Raw genomic sequence first — 19,441 nt, 5'->3', positions numbered from 1 at the left:
AACATAGTTCCTTTTGTACAGTAACAGAATTCAAGGCTCAACAATTCAACAAAAAAAACCCACAAATGTTTGCTGTACTTCACTGACGATATATTATTAAACACATTTAAAGCTTTCATTGTTCTAAACAAACAAGGTAGGGCATGTGATAGTGAAAAGAGACTCACTTGTTTTTCTTTAGCTTTGCTTCTGCTTCCGTAACTTGCTTCGTTGCTACTGCAATTCTCCCAATTCCATCAACTTCACCATCAGAATTTGCAGGAGATGAACTGTTCTTCAGTGGATCAGATTTAATTAAACGCTGCTTCTCACGACTAAAGCAGACATTAAAAGCAAAGATTTTCAGTAGCTTCAATAGTAATTCCTAACTGCTCTAAAATCTCAAAATAAAAAGCAGCACTGCAAGACTTTAAATGGAAAGAAAAAAAAAAACTTTCCACAACTCCAAACATCTTCTGCAAGTCAGTTTGAAGCTAATGACTTTCCTTCAGACTTCTATAGCTGTCCCATCAAAAACCGATGGTGAAAAGTCTGTAGGTTAACAGCAAGGTCTTGAAACCTCTATTTTTCTTCCAATCACAAAAAGACATTACAAAAGACTTACAAAGAACGTACATTTTACTACAACAACAATCAAACTTGTTTGTACCTAGCAATCTCTTCTTTTAGGAGTCTGTATTCTATCTTCTTATCTTCTGGTAGAGCCTCTGGAGTTCTCATTGGATCATTTTCTTTCTCTGATTTTGGAGGGGCTTTGACTCTTGAAGCCTTTTATGAAAGAAAATTAAAAGTCAATTCTTCTCAATACAAGTCTAAAATACAGCTATTAATTGTTTTTCAGTACCAACTTAAAGCTGTTCAAAATTAGTGAGACTTTTAACCAAGTGTTTATTCCACCATAAATTAAACATGCATTGAATTTGAACTGGAAAACTAAATCAAAATATTACAAGTTGTAACTGCATGATGCTATCTTAATAAAAAAAAAAGATTTTAGTTAGCTTATGCAAATTACTCCTATCTGGACCATCAAGTTTTAATCTATCTACTGTTGCCTTTTTCTGATGTAATCCAATTATTTCTTGATTCAACTCTAGAAGTTCAAATTCTGTAAACAAAGCAAAATAATTACGTATTAAATATTTATAGTTTACCTCAACATTTCTCCTTGCTTCTTTTATCATGGATTCTAGACCTCCAAATACACTGTTAGTTGAGTTAGATGGCTCTCCATCAGACTCACTATCATCTGAATCATTTAACGTAACCACAACAGACTTGTGTTTTGGAAGCTGTAGGGAAGAAAGAAAATTTCATATGAAAAAGAAAAAAAAACTACAAAGAAATAACTGAACACATTTACTAGAAAAAGTCAAAATCCTTTACAAGACAGTACTCTAGTTCCACACTATTGAAGAAAACTTAAGAATTTGATCATCTCCCCTAGCATCCATCCTTGATATTGTTAACACAAAAGGTGCATCAACATTTTCAACCTATTCCCAATTACATATAACATATTTGTTGCTTGATGGTCATAATATATAAATTGCAAATATTTCAGTCCTATAATTTCATAAATTATTTCAGTGTTAAGGAGAATTATCTGCCACTTCCTAACAATTTTTCTGAATAAACTGAAGGGTAACAGGGAAGTCTACCCTAGAAATACTGAAAGCACACATTCAAGATCAGGACTCTGTCACATACTTGCAATGCCTCTTGTCCCACAGTTACAGTTAACTGACCTCACAGTGAGCTTCTCAGGCAGTTAAACCAGCAGAACACAACTGTACACAGAGAACACAGGCTCCGAGACTAATCTTTTCTTGACAGCATTACTAATTGAATTGGCACAAAGAATGATGTAGCAACAAGGAGATTAGATTAGCCTCAGATGTTCTGAAGCTGCAGTTAGAAAATAAGCAACTTCAGATCACATTTCTATGACCTACTTTATCATCTCCCAGTATAGGACAATTGAACTAAACACAGATTTAAGTTTAACCTTTACATCAGTACAGGACACGTTTAAAGTTTTACATGCCTTTCAAAGCACACAGCAAAAAATAATCCTCCACCTTTAAGGGGAAAAACAAAGTCCTGTTTTTCTGATATTCTCATGGCAAGGACCATATCCACTACTTCTAAATGTGCTACAGTTGCAGTATCTGCACCACCACAGCAGAGTGGTGCAATTCCAACCTTTATTGGTGCAGGAAAACAGAACGAAGCCTAAGTTCTCCCCTCTCAATTCTTCTCTGACTAGATTTCCATGTAAATCTAACTTGAACAAATTGGGTGTTCCACTTTTCAACACATCTTCAAGTGCCCAATATATCACTTCCATACCACTGGCTTTTTGGTATTCACAGACCATTGCTGCCAAAGTGGCTTTGGCACAATAGGGCAGCATAAACTGCCCCTAGATCTCCCCTTCATTTTTCTTCTAGGGAGAAGTTGACAGTGGGGAAGGTCAAATCCAGCTTTTTTCCAGTTGTGACAGCAGTGTCTTTCATTGTAACAACACACGAGACATTTATTACGTTACTCATACCGCCTGACAGTTCCCCAATGACGTGCTCTCCCTCATTTTTGCGCCTTTAGTTAAGCACCTCTCAATTGTGATACAATGCAGGGCAGTAAAACAAATGATTATTTAAGGTTTGTTTTGTTTCACTGTACGTTTAGTATTTAAACATGGATAAGAACACTTAAAAATGCAAGCAAAGTGAAGTGATTGTAGAAGGAAATAATTATACAAGTTACATCTAGAATTTAGAAGATCATACAGATGAGTACAAGCAAGAAAATACATCCAATTCATGCTTAAGAGCACAATTTTCCTATAGAAAAGCAACTAGGCACTAAAATATCCAACAATGGAACATTCACGCTTCTACCACTGAAAGCTCTCCCCCATTATAGAATCAAGGGACCAGGTGGTCATGCAGCCTACACCATGAGCAAGAAAGTTGTTGGTCTGCTATAGCTAGATCTGATGGGGGAGGCTCAAAGATAACATGATCCTCCAAATTTAGTAAAAATGAAATAAATACAAAGCCAGCAAACAATGACAGGATCATACTGCTCATTACAGAACCTGTGTGTGAAAGAGTACAAGAAGCCAAGTTTTCCAGATGCATTTCTCAAGGAATCACTATCTAGCCACTTCTGCTCACTGCCAAAAACAGAAAACATTACATGGACTTAAATTTGCCACAGCACAGGCAAATACTCCTTATAACATGCTTTCAACAGTCCAAGATGTTTGCAGACACAACAAATCAAATGCTAACTGAAGCTGGACATACTATTCAAATGAATTTCAATCTACAGAATATGACTGGAGCTAACGTAACGAAATCTGTTGCTGTTAAAAGAGGAAAACAATCTTCTCCACTTTTCACTCCCACACACAGACATTCCACCTGTCACCAGTTTTGTGCTGATGCTCACACAGTCCACTGAAAAAAGGAAAAAAAACTACCCAACCCCACCACCACCTCTGCTGAAGAATTTTTCGCCCTTTACAAAGCTTAGTCTGCTAACTAAAAAGGAAAGTTCAGTAAGGAACAGAAATGATGCTCCAATCACAGTTTACAAGAAGAGAGATTCCATCTGACCAGAAACAAAAGGAAGATAACCTTTTGAGGGGAAAAAAATAAAAGTGAAAATCAATAGGCTGCTCTGGCTCAGCTACCACTGAAGAGCACATGCTTGAGTCTACACTTGTTCAGTTAATTCACTTTTCTGATAACATCATGATAACATCAAGAGTCTTAGAAATTCAAGCTTCATAAACCTGAAATCTATGCAGCTTTAGCAGATATCAGCTATATCGACACCAGCAACAGGCACAGATCTGCTCATCAGTTGGTGCCAAGGACCAATAGTCACTGTATTTCAAGCGTCTTAATGTGAACTGACACTAGCCTGGTTCCAAGTAATAAATACTGCAGCTAGACTTCACTAGCACACTCTCTGAACTTATTAGTTTGGTTTAACATAAAGGAATGTCAATTCTACAGCAAAAAGAAAAATACATTTTTCAGTTCACTTGACTATGGTGTTCTAACGCTCCCTCAAGCTGTTAAAATTCTTAATTAAGCATGCAATTATTTCTATAAGAGTATGTGGATTAAAGTTACTAATTGTTCAAACATTTAACTGAAGCTGTATCAGAAAAAGAAGAAAGAAAAACTCGTTTGCTGTTCACCCAAACTGAATTCAACTCCAATCTGCAGTTCCGTTAAGAGAAAGCACCAATATTTCCTTACTGTGATCACTGCTCGTGGAGGCCTCGGTGCTCTAACAAACTTTGTATTTTGTACTCGTGGCTGAGATACAGTATTAATACTGACAGCAGACAGATTGCTTCTTGGCACAGATTGCAAATTATCTGAAATAGGAGGGGAAGGAGGACCACTGTTACTTGACGTTTCCTAAAAAAAAAAAAAAAAAATAGTCAAAAATAGGCATTAGACAGTTTTTTTTGTTTTTTTTTTTTTTACAAGACACATGGAAGCATAAGTGATAGTGCCTAGATCATAAGTTTCAAGACATGCATGAAACGGACTATCCAACTATATTAAATAAAGCTTCCAGTACTGCAATAATGCCAAAAAGCCATGACATTTAAAATAATCCCCATCTCCAAAAGCATAAACTTTGCTTCTCAAAAAGAAAACAAAAAAAACCACACACACCAAGTACATTATCTATTAGAAGTTGCAGGCCTCTCTGACTGTAAGTTTGAAATGAAGCTAAACAAACAGTTTTGCATAAAATCTCCATTACCCCCAGCACATTCCATTTTTTGTACTTAAATTTCATAATCTCTTCATAAATAAACAATAAGATTCAAGTTAAAATTCAGTGGGTATCTCTGGAGTTGGTTTTACTTTTTTTTTTCTTTGAGGAGTGGCAGGAATTGATTTTTTAAGAAACCAGAAAAGCAGCCTTTAATCCCCAGGTAACATTCAAGTTTTGGTCAAGACTGCCACCTAGAGGTTTACATTTAAAAACCGATGGAGTACCTCAGATCTGAAAGCCCGTTTGTTAGCTAGAGACTTGAGCAATTCTTCTCTTAAGAGCATCTCCTCTTCTTCTTCCTCATCTGCAAATGGAGGCTTCGGTGGCTGTTCAGGTTCTTCAGGTGGAAGAGGTGGAAGGGGTGGGGGTGGCTCAAGAGAAACACAAGAAATACCCTCCATATAAAGTTGGCTCAAAGATGGTAGAGGCTGAGAGAAAAAACAAAAATGAGGGTTTGAGACTTCTGAAGCTTATTATTACTTTAGGGTTACTCAACAGAGGTTATGCTACGTAAATTTTTTCATGGTTTAAAATCAAATTTAAACCACAGTGGACTCAGACTAACGTCATAGGCTGTAGCTAAAAGCTTGGAAAAAATACATAAAAGATGAAAGTGACAAAGTTACGTTTTGAAGATGAAAGTAGTGCAGACATACAACTATATAGTCTAGCCACAGAAACACAGCTCATCTGATAGGTTAGGCCAACATATCAAACTACTTAAGTCCCACAAAGGTTTTACAAGTTCATCTTGTCAATAAAATTCAACACTTCTTCACGCAAAACAATTCAGAGGCCATCAGGACAAAGAAAAACCAAGTGTCTCCTTTCGTGTTGCTTTCCCAAGAATAAAAACCAGTCACTGAAGAAAACTGGTGGGGAAAAACTTTCAATTTCATAGGTACTCTGTGACGCAAATCCTGATAGCAACAGCCAAAAAGCACAAAGTCTGAAAGGACTGTGATAAACTACAGGTTGGTTTGTTTTATTTTTCCCCTAGGTAACAAACTTATTTGCTTGATGCTAAGAAATCACATTGCACTACTAAACATTCAAGAGGAAAATTCTATTCAATACAGTAAACTTCAACTGCACAGAAACTTTACCATTCAAAAAGAAGCTGAGAAAGGTTGGTTTGTTTGTTTTTTAAAGGAACTATAAGAATATCAGATAATTCATCAGATCATTCAGGATTAAATGTATGCTTGATAAAACTCTAGAAATAGAAATAAGAGAAAATAAGAACGTATTCAGAAACATTCCTTCCAAGGTTACTTACTGGAATTGGAGGTGGCAGTGGCAAGGAAATCGGTGGTATTGTTGGAGGTGGATAATATCCTACTGGACACTCAAAGTAAGGGGGTTGTGCTGGAGAGGAAGCTGTAATAAAAAAAGCAATTGTGTAAGAAATACTGAACTCATGGTTCTACTAAAACAGACAATGCAGCAGCAGCACATCATTCCTTTTTAAATAATCAGTACTTTGCACATCAGCGTGAAATGCGGACAGCACGCTTAGTTCACAGACACACAAAAAGAGTTACACATGAAATGCAGTACTCCCAAACAGAACTACTGAAGCAATGACTTGGGATGATTTATCCCTCACGTTTTATTTAGTGTCAGAATCTGCATTCTAAAACGATGCATCTCAGTAGAACAGTTTCTGGCTACCAACACAAAAACCACAGACCAAATGTGCAGTTATCACTGAATTCTGAAACAGAGTATGAGATGCTTCAACAAGGAATCAGCCACATAGCTTTTAAGTCTAAAGAAGCAGCAAGCACTGCTTGAGCAAATTAATGTATAACACAATCTAACAAGAATGGGGGGGGGGGGGGAAGGAAAATGAGGAAGATGAAAAGCAGAATAAAAATGACCGATACAGTATTTTGATTAACGGAGCTCTTGCAACACTACATCTTTTTCAGCATTTCCATATGGAACAAGAAAGCCTGAATAACTTAAATGCACCTCAGAGTCATTAAATATTTTAGGTTAGAAGAGATCCCTAAAGTCATTTGCCCTAGCACAGGTGTTCAATACAGTCCTAAAATTTGCTAAGTGATGCATCCAGTCAAGTTCCAAGTATCTTTAAAGGACTGAGTTCTCACATTTCAAGGCAACCTATTTCAGTATTCAAACATTCTCTTTGCGAAAACATCTGTCCTTATACCTAAAATTTCTTTTGTTACAGTGTGTTTTCCCTTGCCCTTCTGCTGACCAGTCCATTGAAGAGTTGGGCTCCATCTTCTTTACAACTGCCCATTAGGTAGTTGAAGACAACAGAGAAGACCTTCTCAACACAAACTCAGCTTTTCTGGTCACTTTTCCTAAATTGTGTGCTTCAGACCCCAACAAACTTTGAGCGCCTCTGCAGACTCACTCCAGTACATCATTATCTTTCACGCAGTTGAAAACTAAAAACAAATGCAGTCCCTTAAATCCTTAAGAGGGAAATTATCACTCCTCAATCCTTGACCACTCCATGCAGCCATTACATCCTCAGCGCTCAAACCCAGGCTGCAGCTTGCCTTTATCACCCAAAGTTGCATTGCTGACTCATTTCACTTAACATACATAGTGACCCCATGCCCTATTCTGCAAAGCTGATATTTATCCAGTCAACACCCACAGGCCTCAGTCTTCTTTACAACTGCTCTGGAATGTAGGAAAAAAAAAAGATTTCATAGTACTGCTACGAGAACCGTATAACCTTGAAGACCTTCAAATGATCAGTACAGCAGACAGAAAGGAAATGAGTCAGTATTAGCATATTAGTTAGTGCCTTTTTTCTGTTTGCTAGCACTGTATGTAACATTCCAAAATAACAGTTAATTTCTTAACTTTTTAGCTATTCTTTTTTAATCAGTCATCTTATAAATAACTATAAGTCAGTCTTACCTGGAGAGTTAGTTTCACTATCTGTATCCATAGCAACTTCATCGTAATTATCATACTGATAAATGCCTCCTGCACTATCCGTAGACTGTTTATCCAAAGACCACCTCAAGTCTGTATCTGAAGACTGAAAGCAACAATTAGGGTTATTTCATTTAGCAGTTCTTACGCTATCACTTTAAAGCAAATCTGTTTACAGAAAATTTTGGAGGCAGACTCTTATAACACTCTTCTACTTACTTTATAAATCCCAATTTACTCAGCTTATTCAAAAAAGCCAACTGAATACTGACTTTCAATCAAATCTACTGCAGACAGAGACATTAAAGCTATTTTAAACAGTTTTTAAGAAGAGTTCTTAGGAGCCTGGAGGGAGAAGAGAAAAGCTTATAAAGCTGACACAGGCAATTTTTAAATATTTATCAAGCCACTTATTTGGTAAATAGCCAGTTAGATGCTTTTTAAATACTAGAAGAGAAATACATTATTGATTGTTAAAAATGCTTGTTAATTAACGATAAAAATTATTGTTAATAATTAACAAGGGCATTTAAACTACTTTTATTAGAAAAAAACACAAAACTGTACACAGATAACCTTCACCAAGGCAAAATCTGTGAGTATGGTCAAAACACTTTCCAGTTGTTCTAAAACCAATGTTTCAACATATGAATTCTTTATTCAGTGCGAGAAAGAACTGGCACTGAAGAAATACTGTCCTTTTGTTTTCTCTGCAATGCCCCTATGATTCAAAGGCAGAATGCAAACAATTCAAGTGCCTTTTACTAGTTGCAGGATGGGAGAAAAAAAGTCCTACAAATGAAGCACAACCACCAACAGCAATAACTCTGGTCCTTCACAAAGCTGACATCTCTGTCAATCTGTAATGCAGTTTGGAGTAACTATGTTGTGTGAGCGTATTTTGTACCTTGATAGATTAAAAAAAAACTACAAGAAAATTAAACCCTGGATGACATTTTGAAAGCAGTAGGTCACTCAGGAAACGAGGGCTGCTCCAAAAGTAATGTCTCCTATTTTATTCTCTTGGACCACAATGTCACAGGTGCATATTGGTGATGTGGCAGTACAGGCTGAATATCCCCTTACATATTTTACTGTGACACAGATGGCAGCAGAGGAGCAGCCTGATGCAGCGGCACCTGACATGGAAGTGCATATGAAGCACAGGGGCATCAATGAATCACTCCATGCAGAAAAATGGCGCTCACTGACATTCATCACCACCTGTTGAACATTTATGGAGACGAAACAGTGGATGTGAGCACAGTGAGCCTGTAGGTGGTGTGTTTCAGCAGTGGCAACAGTGGGGCACCTCCACTGATGAAGATTTTGATGAATGCAGCAGACAGGCTCTTTGTTCATCACTTATGGTGGTAACTATGTTGAGAGTGTTTTGTAGCTAAGAGTTTGCTCTTTCAAACAGTGCTATTGTGCATCTGTTGTAGTTTCCATAGAAAGAAAAAAGAGGCACAGCTTTCGGAGCAACCCACGTACTTGGAGTTTTAATGGGAAAGGAAGGGTTAGTGAGAGTGAAATCAGGAGGAACAAAGAGAAGAATCAGTCATGAATCCCAGACATACCACCACATACAACACTAAAAATTCATTACCCTGCTTCTTGATCTCCTTTTTCCTCCAACTAGCTTCATAAACCGATTGTACTGCTCTTCTTGATTTGAGAGGTCCCTAATTTTTCTGATTTCCTCTTCCCTCTTTCTTCTCTCCTCTTCCTCTTCTTGTTTCCTCTGGTCTTCCTCTTTCTGACGCCTATCTTGTTCCTTCTGTTGCTGTATCTTCTTTGATGTCTTTGTTTGTTGTTTCCTCAAAGTTTGCTTGCCTTTAAATAACAAGATATGTGATTAACTCTACTTTAACTAGTTTCCCAAATCCTAGAATCTTCAGGAGCTTTGAGTAGGTACAGACCATTCCAGAAAGATTAATAGCTCATCATCCACTGTTTCACACAATGCACTGTCTTCTCTCAGAGCACCTGTCATAGTTTCTCATTTCAGTAACATCTTACCTGTAGAACTTGGTTTTTTTGTTGAATGTGTTTTTGCACTGGTTTTGACCTTCTGTGTTACAGTTCTTGTTTTTGTTAACTTTTCCTTGCTTTCCTTCATCACCTGTTGTTCCTTTTGTTGCCATTTCTTACTAGCAGACTGAAGTGCAAGAAGCCTAAGCTGCAATTCAGACATCTCCTCCTCCTCATCAAGCAGTTTCTTGATGGAAAAAAGAAAGAGGAGAAAGTCAAGAAGTATCACTTAAGTCATTTAGTAAGTTAATCTTTTTTGAAGTCTTTTAAAGGTCTCTATGCTGTTTATGGGAAGATTAAAATACTGCTCTAATGCTGAAGTGCTGTTCCTGTAGAACAAACTGCTTCTATCACTTAAAATGTTTCTGGACTGCAGTATGGAAAAAAAATCATAAGAAAGAGCACAAAGCAATTATACCTTATTTACAGGGGACTACTTTCTTACCTTTTCAGATGTTATATCTGAACTGCTAGGCCTCCGCGCTGATGTTTGTTCTTTGTCTTCTGCACCTTCCAAAAGAAAACGGTTTTGAGCAAGTTGTTTCTCATGAAACAACAGAACTGTATTAGAATTACATACAGAAAATTATGTACAGAATTAATCTACACAAATGTTTTCTAAATATAACTGGTGCACTGCATAAAACAGAATTGCAATTTCAAGTATATGAGCACATTTAAAACATTAACGGTGCATCTGATGAAATCTGCATCATCAAGATGGCATAAACCTAAGGCAATATTTGACTTTCAGTAACCTTCTGGCTGATACTGTACTTCCCCAAGAAGTACTGATTCTGTACTTCCCCAAGAAGCAGAGCAGAACTGAACAAGAAACAAGAAGAGGAAAACGCCATCCATTTAAGCCACCATCTTATATCAGTTACTGTTCTAAGCATCTCAGATTCCACTGGCAGTTATTTTGAGTAACGGGTCAGCTGTTTGTATAATGAAATAAAGGCTCAAAGCTGCGGTAAAGTGTTCTTGGTTCACTTCACATAAAAGAAAAAATTGTCCTGCAAATTGTAATGTTTCCCCAATAAATGTTAGTACGTTGACAAATTGATAGTCTCAGAGAAAGTCATGAATCCGTTCACTACATATTTGTTTTACGTATACAGCATACGTAGTGCTATATCATTTAGTAAATGTAACTGATCTTGATTAACATGACCAATAGTATAATTATGTATATATAAAGCCAACAGTATGCTGTACACTGTAAAATATAATAGAAAATACATACAACCATTGGCTAAGAGAAGCTTTGCAACCCTTCCCTGTATTTGTCTTTCTTCAGAGAGATTCGTCTCCATAGATTAATGGAAAGACTGCACTAAGTACAGATTTCCTTCTCAGTATTTTATGCAAAGTCACAAAGAGGTTGTTTAAAGTATACCAAGACCTTACACCTAAATAAAAACAGTGCAAATGCTTGCATATGCATATATATTTTTATCCTTCATGTATGTGTGCTATGAAAATAACTACTTAATGCCCATCTGCATCCTAAAAAAAAAAATCAAAGAAGTTATTACATTAAGCAAGGATCCCAGCCAGTCAGTCCACAGGATGGAACTGAAGAGATGCAGAGAAGGAAGTGATACGTAAACCAAAAGAGGAAGACACAAGCAAACAGACTGTGAGAGTTTGATGAGCAGCAAGAGAAGAGCAGTGAGGAACACTGTAAAGCCTCTGTCAGTGTAGCACAGTTGAACTACAGATAATTCTCAAATACATAAGCTTTACTCAGTTTTAAGACAAATTCTTCAACTCTAGCAGGTCTGGACATGCAGGAAACCAGTTTAAATAAACTGGATGAATGAACTGGATGTGAAAAATGAATGTTGCTGATGTCTTAACATATGCATAACTAAGTAGCACGCACTTATTTGATACCCATCAATCTGCAATAATTAAAATCATCCAGATTTCTCCTGCTTTGGAAATGTGTATTACAATGCCATAAAGGCAATGTAATTGCATTGCCTGTCTGATTTCACATCATCTTTCTCATACATTTAACTGAGTAGTTTCCAAAAACCCAGATGTTCTTAGTACGCATAGTACAACATCCATTTCCACTGTCATATGCTCAGAAATTTTCATTGTCAGTGCTTCTGAACTCTAAAGGTGGATTTTCTTGCAGACTTATGCTTTTAAAATAGGTCTTTTATTCCTGCCTTGCAACATGCTCTTGCTAACTACTGTTTTTCTCTTATGTCTTGTTTCCACTCCCACACATCTCCCATTAAAAATTACATTCTTTCTTAAGGAATAACAAATTTTTTGTTTAATTAGTGGAAAAGAAACAGGAAAAATACCCAGAATGACATATTTTACATGGTTTATCTAGTAATTATCAGTTCTCTCTAGCTCTGTGGTGTTGTTTTTTATCTATTTTAAACAGTCTGTCCCTTCTAAATTCTCATACTGAAGTTACACATAAATGAATCACTCTGACTTCCAGTGTCCTAGTCCTACCTATCCTCATGTTCCTATAAATTACTCACTTGTATTCTTACATTCATTTACTAATTGTCTCTTCCCACTCAAATTGATAGTTTATGCAAGCTGACAAATTAGTTACCATAAGATGACAAGTGACATCCATTAGCACATCAACACAGAACACATTATTTAGCAGAAATAGATGGAGGCATAGATTAGGAAATTTAAGCTAGCTTAGTTTGCTAAACATAAAAGTTCAAGGATTTTACCAGAGGTCTGAATCTGTCAAAAGAATAAACAAAACAACAGAGAATCACAGAACTGTAGGGGTTGGAACGGACCTCCAAAGATCACGGAGTCCAACCCCCTGCCAAAGCAGCTCCCTAGCCCAGGTTGCACAGGTAGGCGTCCAGGCGGGTCTGGAACGTCTCCAGAGAAGGAGACTCCACCACCTCTCTGTGCAGCTGTGCCACTGCTCCGTCACTGCACTGGGAAGGAGTTCCCATGCACATTTGTGCAGAACTTCCTATGCTTCAGTTTGTGCCCATTTCCCCATGTCCTATCACCACAAACCGCTGAGAAGAGTCCAGCCTCATCCCTTTGCCTCCCTCTCCTTAGGTATTTATAGAAGTGGATCAGATCCCCTCCGAGTAGTCTTTCTTCAAGGCTTAACAGACCCAGGTCTCTCAGGCCTTCTTCATAAGGGAGGTGTTCCACGTCCTTTATCATTTTTGTAGGCCTCTACTCTTTTATTTACTGGTGAGCCCAGAACTGGATACAGTACTCCAGGTGAGGCCTTACCAAGGCAGAGAATCATAGAAACACAGGGGTTGGAAGGGACCTCATTGAGTCCAACCCCTCTGCCAAAGCAGTTTCCCTACACCAGATAGGTGTAGAGGGAGAGAATCACCTCCCTTGACCTGCATGCTGCCCGTGCTCTTTTTAACACACCCTAGGATCCCACTGGCCTTCTTTGTGTCATCAGCAAACTTGTTGAGGGTGGACTCCATCCCCTCATCAAGGTCACTGATGAAGATGTTGAAACGGACTGGACCAAGCACTGACCCCTGAGGAACACTGCTAAGTACAGGCCTCCAACTGGATGCGCACCACCAATCGCAACCCACTGAGCTCTGCCAGTAGCCAGTTCTCAAACCACCTCACCATCAACTCACATACTCCACACTTCCTCAACTTTGTTATAAGAATGTTGTGGGAGACAGTGTCAAATGCCTTGGTGAAATAAAGGCACCCCTCAACAACCCAGCCAGTAATGACATCACAGAAGGCCGTCAGATTGGTTGAGCGCAACCTCCCCCTGTGGCACTCATGCTTACTACTCCTGAAAACCCTCTTCTCTTCCAATTGCCTGGAGAGAGCATCCACAACAAGTTGTTCCATCACTTTTCCAGGGATAGAGGTGAGGCTGACTGGCCTCACCACAACCATACTTCCAAGCAGTTTTGATGAATTACATAAAAGAGGAAAGCAATACAGTAAGTCTTACTGGACTTACTGTACCACTTAAAACTGATATTTTAATTGAAACTGGTAATTTATTTAGTGCAATACTTTCAAACAATAAATATGATATGGCATGCAAAAAGAACTGCAACAAAACAAAAGAGCTAAAACAACTTTACAGTATTTACCTTGAGTGGATTCTGTGACTTCAGATTTCTGTGATGACTGCTTTGTTCCTTCTTTGACTTTTTTTAACCTGCTCCTCTCAGCTGGAGTGGGCAGTTTTTGCCTGAGAGGTTTCAGTTCAAATGCCTGAAAGGCTATAACCGGATTTTTCTCCTCAGGAGAAACTTCTTTAGTAGCTTCTGTTTTAATACTGTCATTTTCTACAGTTATTTGGTCCTCAGTGTCCGCTGTTTTACCATCATCTTGTTGCTCGTTCTCTTCCCTGTTGCTCAGAGCCAACCTTTCATCTTTATTAATATATTCAAGCTCCAACTGTATCTGCTTATACTTCAGGAGCAGATCCTCAAAACTTTCTTCCACAGAGTTTTCACTTTTAGAAGAATAGTTCTGTTTTCTAGATGGGGACCTTCCAAAAGTTTTGGCTGAATCACCAGTTAAGAAAACTAAGACAAGAACACATATATCCTTAACATAGCAAAGATATGACCAGTGACAAACAGATCTTAAATTCTGATTTAGTTTTATCTTAAGGACAGCTTGAAAAATATCATCTACAAATACCAGCAGCTTGTAAAAGATGTGTCATTGTCAGATGTGGACAGCTTAAATAAACACATATCAACTCAAAAGAATTCCATAAAATTCCTGAGAAGCTTCCTCTATCTTGGGACAACTGTTGCAATGCTAAGGTTTCACATTAGAAAGAATAAGTTGAACTTCCAGAGGTCCTAACTCTAGCCCTCGCTGACCAGCTGATCATCTGAAAAAGTCAGGTTAAATTCATTCTCAGTGATCCTTTCAGAAATCTCCATCAAGCCACAGCACAATTAAAGACTGCAGAAACCATAGCTCAACAAGTGAAGTGAAGCATCACATAACCAACAGCTGTAGAGAATTAAAAAACATTGGCTAAAGACTTGCAATCAAAACAGTTAAGAACAGCAAGAGAGGATTCAGAACTATTAATTAGTCACAAAAAGTTATCAAAAAAATTTGTACCCCTTGGGCATAGGTAGTCAAGTTGTTCAAGGCAGGCAATGGAAACATTCATCATGAGGCTCTTATAGTGAAAACCTGTTCTGCACACAGTTGCCTATCGCAGAAAAACCCAAGCTGGACAAGATCCATAAGGATCATCAAGTTCAGCTCCTGTTTCTCCTACCTTGAAAAGCTTTATCTAAAAGTTAAAAGCTAAACTATCTAGAAAAAATAATCACCCCCAGGAAAAAAAAAATGGGATACTGAGTCAGGTTTGACTCATTCAACTTGCAGTATCAGCACTCTCTGATAACAACTAACTCAAAATACATTATGGAAAATGCTTTTTCATCAACATGTCAATAATTGGAATAAAACTAAAAGCTAAAGTAGCTAACATATGAATGTAGGCACTCTGAGTACAGAAGAAAGCAACTTTGTTTTCAGATCCCGGGAGACATCAACAACCTGGATATTTCACTACATTTCAAGACCAAAGACTCTTAGTATTTATCCTACATTTACCTACATAGCTGTAGAACAAAACACTTCCCACTCAACAGTGCTCTCCTAAGTGCCAGCACAAAGGCAAGACAAAACTCCATTAAATCTACAAGGCCATCAAAAATTGGAGGTTTTATAAATATACTGGAAATATATCCAAAATGTAAAAGCTTTGTGAGAAGCAGACAAATTATGTAAGAATTCTGTCAAACTCATTTTCAACACATTTTTACTTCTAATACAACATTTGTAATTTCATGAGCCACAGGACACTCCAAAGCTGATTAAGCTATTTAACACAGTTCATAAAAATAAATCTAAAAATGATTTGACAATTTCAGCATTGAAGCAGTTTCTGGAAACAGCTGGAGTTAGGTTACAAAGGACAAAGCTCTGAAATATTTTTTTTAAGCTTGGATTAAATAAGCTGCTAGAGTGTTCAGAAAGGTATTCATAATATGACCTACACTGGCCAAAGATGCTCTGTACTACCTGGCATTGTGCTCAGCCATAAAACTGGCTGGCCTGGGTTAAGGAGGAGCCACTGCTGCTCCACAACTAGCTAGACATCAGCTGGTGGCAAGCAATCATGTTTTTTCATCACTTTTTTTTTCCCCTCCCACTTCTCTCAGTTTATTAAATTATCCTTATCTCAACCCACAAGTTTTTTGCCTTTCTACCTCTCTCAATTCCCTCCCTCATGCCATTGGGTCACATTCCCACTGGGCAACAGGAAGCTGCAGTGTGGTACTTAGCTGCCTGCTACATTCAACCACAACAGCATTTCATGGTTGTAGGTTTGTTGAGTTTTTTCCATATATAGCTTTAGATACAGAGTACAAGAGTGAGTGAGTGCCATCAAAGGCAGACAGGAACGCATCAGAACAATAGTTCTTCTACACTGGAGAGTCTTACAAGCAAAAAGAGACCAAGTGATGAGAAGAAAAATGTGGAAAGAGGTCAGAACTCAACAGTAAACGAAGTCACACTATGACCTCACATTTCAGACCTAGAACTCCACAAACTCTACATAAGATCTTCTGCAAAAGGCTCATTTAACATCTCCACATTAAAGTTGCTAGGAACAAAGGAATGAATAAAAAAGATAGACCTATTAAAAGCTAATATCCAAATAAAAATAATTCTTTAACTGCAACTGATTTACTCCTATTCATTTACACTTATGCTCATATAGAGCTTACACAAAGTAACAGTTAGATGGATAAAGAAAAAAAGCCATTATTTGTCAGCAGACCTTCACATTTCTCAGTTGCCCTGTGAAATTCCCCACACGATGAACCTCCTTGTACCAGTTCATGTGAGGGTTTCTTCTGAAGTCACTTCCTACTTACACCCCTCCTCCATTCACATTAGCAATACAGAAGTACATAGCGATATTTATACGTAGGGATAGTGTAATATCAACTCCTTTAGATAGCAAAGAGATGAAAGCTACAGAATTAATATTTTAAGAGTAAAATCGTGGGCCTTAATTAGTCTATTACAACCAAATGTGAGTTATTAAGGAGCAACAGCATTTGAAAATCATCTATAACACTTAAACAGAAAAGTACATCTTATGTATCAGCAATAAAAGACTTCATTTGCTCATTGTGGTTTGCAAACTGAATTATCAGTTTCTAAATGGTCTCTTAAAGCATCCAAGAAGCCTGCATCTGTGTCAAGCACTGTAAGATCAGCTGAGAATGACCAGTATATTTGCCCTGCAAATTACACATTACACAGAAAGTAACCACTTTCTGGTACTTTGAGCAACACTGCAAATTAAGAGCTATAGCATCTATTTTCAGCACTGAGACTGTCACACTGTCCAACCTTGGGAAAATCACACCTTCATTCCCTGCCTCCTGGATAAAAAATAATCCTTGAATGAAGAGTTATGAAGACCTCAGTAACACTCTAACATGACCAGACAAGATTAGGAACAGCTCTTTATCAGCAGTTTACATATTTCCCACTGTATTCCAAAAAAGAATTGTTGACACAGATACATAATCTTGGCTCTAAAGTAGCACACGGATCCAGTGAGCAGCTTTCAATGCCTTAAGTCCTAGCACAAGTAGGAAAAAAAAATCCCTGTTCTTGGATAATCAGCACAGCCAAGAAATAAGTTACATCCTTCGACTATAGCACAGTGGACAACAAAGCAGTTTAAGAACCTGGAAAGCACCTTTTAAGCACTAATTCTTTTGGTCAAATTTTGTTGGCTGGTTTATTTTGTTTTGTTAATATGTCTGTGTTCTCAGGCAACTATGCAGCTAGCTGCATCAATTCTCAGTGTTGTGCTGCCCCAAAGTTATAGCTGGCATCAAGACCGTTGTTTTTTTTCCTATAGTAGTTCCGGAAAAACGACAAGAGCTTTTTCCACTGCTTTTGCTACTTCTGCTCTTAACGGGAGGAAGCTTTAAACGGTGATGAAAATCACCTCACCAAACTTATCCGGGAGCAATCAGTGGAGAACATCTTCAAGAAACGCTGGGTGTGGCTCTACAGAGAAACGGGGCATTCCATCTTAGCCAAACTCCCACGTAACACACATTCTACACACAAAGTACCAAGTCACATTTAAATATGAGGATGGCTTTAGCTAAACATAACAACCTCCCAAGGGCTGTAAGTGAAAACGAAAGAAGAGCAGATCCTTCACTGCCCAATAAGGGAAATTAAGTTTAGTGTTTTAGTTTTACAACTACAGACACTTCAATTGTATTCGGTCTCACTGGCTCCACTTCCCAAGACTCACTTCGGGCCAGCACTGCAGCACCTAGAGTCCAAACAGAGCAGGGCTTTGTTTCAGACTACGCTTTTCTCGATCCCTAATCGGCCCGAGCAGGCTGCAGCCCCGTCCCAGCGGGAGCCTCCCGCTACACGAGGCAGAGCCAAAGGAGCCACGTAGCGCGGCGCTGACACGGGCGGCCCACCCGCCCCCGGCTGTAGGAAGGATACATTTCCGAGGCGAGGGCTCCCTCCAGCCCTGGCTGCCGCTAAAGCCAGCGCAGCCTCCCCCTCCGGGCGGCCTTCCCGGCGGGTTGCCGCCCCGCTCGCCGCCGCCCCGGCTCCTACCCCAGCGCCATCCGCCCCTATAGGGCCGGCCTCGGAAGCGGAATCGGTCCAGGGCGTTGTGGCTGCGCTCCCAGAACGAGAGCCGGGGGCCCGACTCTGAGTGCGGGCCCGACGGCATCCGCGGCGCGGGCAGCGGCGGCGGGTGGGAGCGGAACGAGTCCTTGGGCCGGTAACCACCGTGGCCGTGCAGGTGGCCCATCTCGGACGGGGGCTGGTGCCGCGACCGCGGGAAGCGCCGGGAAGACGAAAGGGAGATGCCGCCGCGGAGGCCGGGAGGCGGCCTGCGTCTCGAGTAGGGCCTGCTGCCCGCCAGGCCGCCGCCGGGCTCGGAGCCGCCGCCACACGGCCCAGAGCCGTTGTTGTCATCGTCGCTGATCTCGCCGTCTTCCAGCTCCCCCTCTTCCTTCGGGGACAGCCCGCTAGAATCCAGAGCTGCCTCCGCGGGTGCGGCCTCCGGGGCCGCCATGGAGCCCAAGCGAACGGTGAACACCTCGCGGACGGTTTCGCTTCCTGCGCACGGCAGCCACACGCCTCGCCCCCTCCCCAAACCGCCCACCCTGCGCGAACCTCTCGCGAGACCGCGCCCTAGCCCCCACTGCCCCCTTACGCAACGCCCAAAAGAACGCGAGAACTGGAGGCGATTCTTCGAGCGCGGGGCACCCTGGGTAGCGTAGTTCCCGGGGCCGAGAGGGGTGGGGAAAACACGCGGCTCAGCCAATAGCGAGGCGGTGGGAGTGCGGGCGCCAATAGAGAGTCGAGCCGCCATGTCGGTAGAGGCGGCCGCCATCTTGTTGAGGGGAAGCGCGCTGCGTGTAGGAGCCCAGTGGACCGGTCCCGTGTTGATCCAACTTGAACCTTAAACAGATGTAATGGATAATGCTTATGTGTTGTGAAATCCAAAGCTATGTGCTCGAGGCTCTTTGCGTTTTCTTCTTTTGACCCAATGGAATAAATACATGACCAAGAGCAGGTGCCCTTTCAGTGACGTGGCTTCTTACAA

At 39.8% G+C, this 19,441-nt stretch overlaps 1 protein-coding gene across 1 annotated transcript in view; it reads right to left on the bottom strand.

Annotated features, from left to right (window-relative positions):
* ZFC3H1 (zinc finger C3H1-type containing) overlaps positions 1 to 18,982 on the bottom strand; it is a 39,534-nt gene extending 20,552 nt beyond the window's left edge. Inside the window, exons 1-12 of the mRNA XM_065743297.1 lie at positions 18,325 to 18,982; positions 13,878 to 14,297; positions 10,220 to 10,284; positions 9,763 to 9,961; positions 9,350 to 9,576; positions 7,723 to 7,846; positions 6,095 to 6,195; positions 5,040 to 5,243; positions 4,281 to 4,445; positions 1,155 to 1,292; positions 650 to 768; positions 168 to 314 (exon numbers count right to left, since the gene is read on the bottom strand). Coding sequence (XP_065599369.1) covers positions 168 to 314; positions 650 to 768; positions 1,155 to 1,292; positions 4,281 to 4,445; positions 5,040 to 5,243; positions 6,095 to 6,195; positions 7,723 to 7,846; positions 9,350 to 9,576; positions 9,763 to 9,961; positions 10,220 to 10,284; positions 13,878 to 14,297; positions 18,325 to 18,907 — 2,492 coding nt within the window. The 5' untranslated portion in view covers positions 18,908 to 18,982. The remainder of the gene's footprint in view (positions 1 to 167; positions 315 to 649; positions 769 to 1,154; positions 1,293 to 4,280; positions 4,446 to 5,039; positions 5,244 to 6,094; positions 6,196 to 7,722; positions 7,847 to 9,349; positions 9,577 to 9,762; positions 9,962 to 10,219; positions 10,285 to 13,877; positions 14,298 to 18,324) is intronic.
* Between the last annotated feature and the right edge of the window lie 459 nt (positions 18,983 to 19,441).

The sequence above is a fragment of the Cyrtonyx montezumae genome, unplaced genomic scaffold (genome assembly GCF_038088225.1).
Source record: "Cyrtonyx montezumae isolate F1298 unplaced genomic scaffold, pur_monq_1.0 scaffold_3, whole genome shotgun sequence".
Classification (NCBI taxonomy): domain Eukaryota; kingdom Metazoa; phylum Chordata; class Aves; order Galliformes; family Odontophoridae; genus Cyrtonyx; species Cyrtonyx montezumae.
This window is presented reverse-complemented; position numbering and strand designations above follow the sequence as displayed.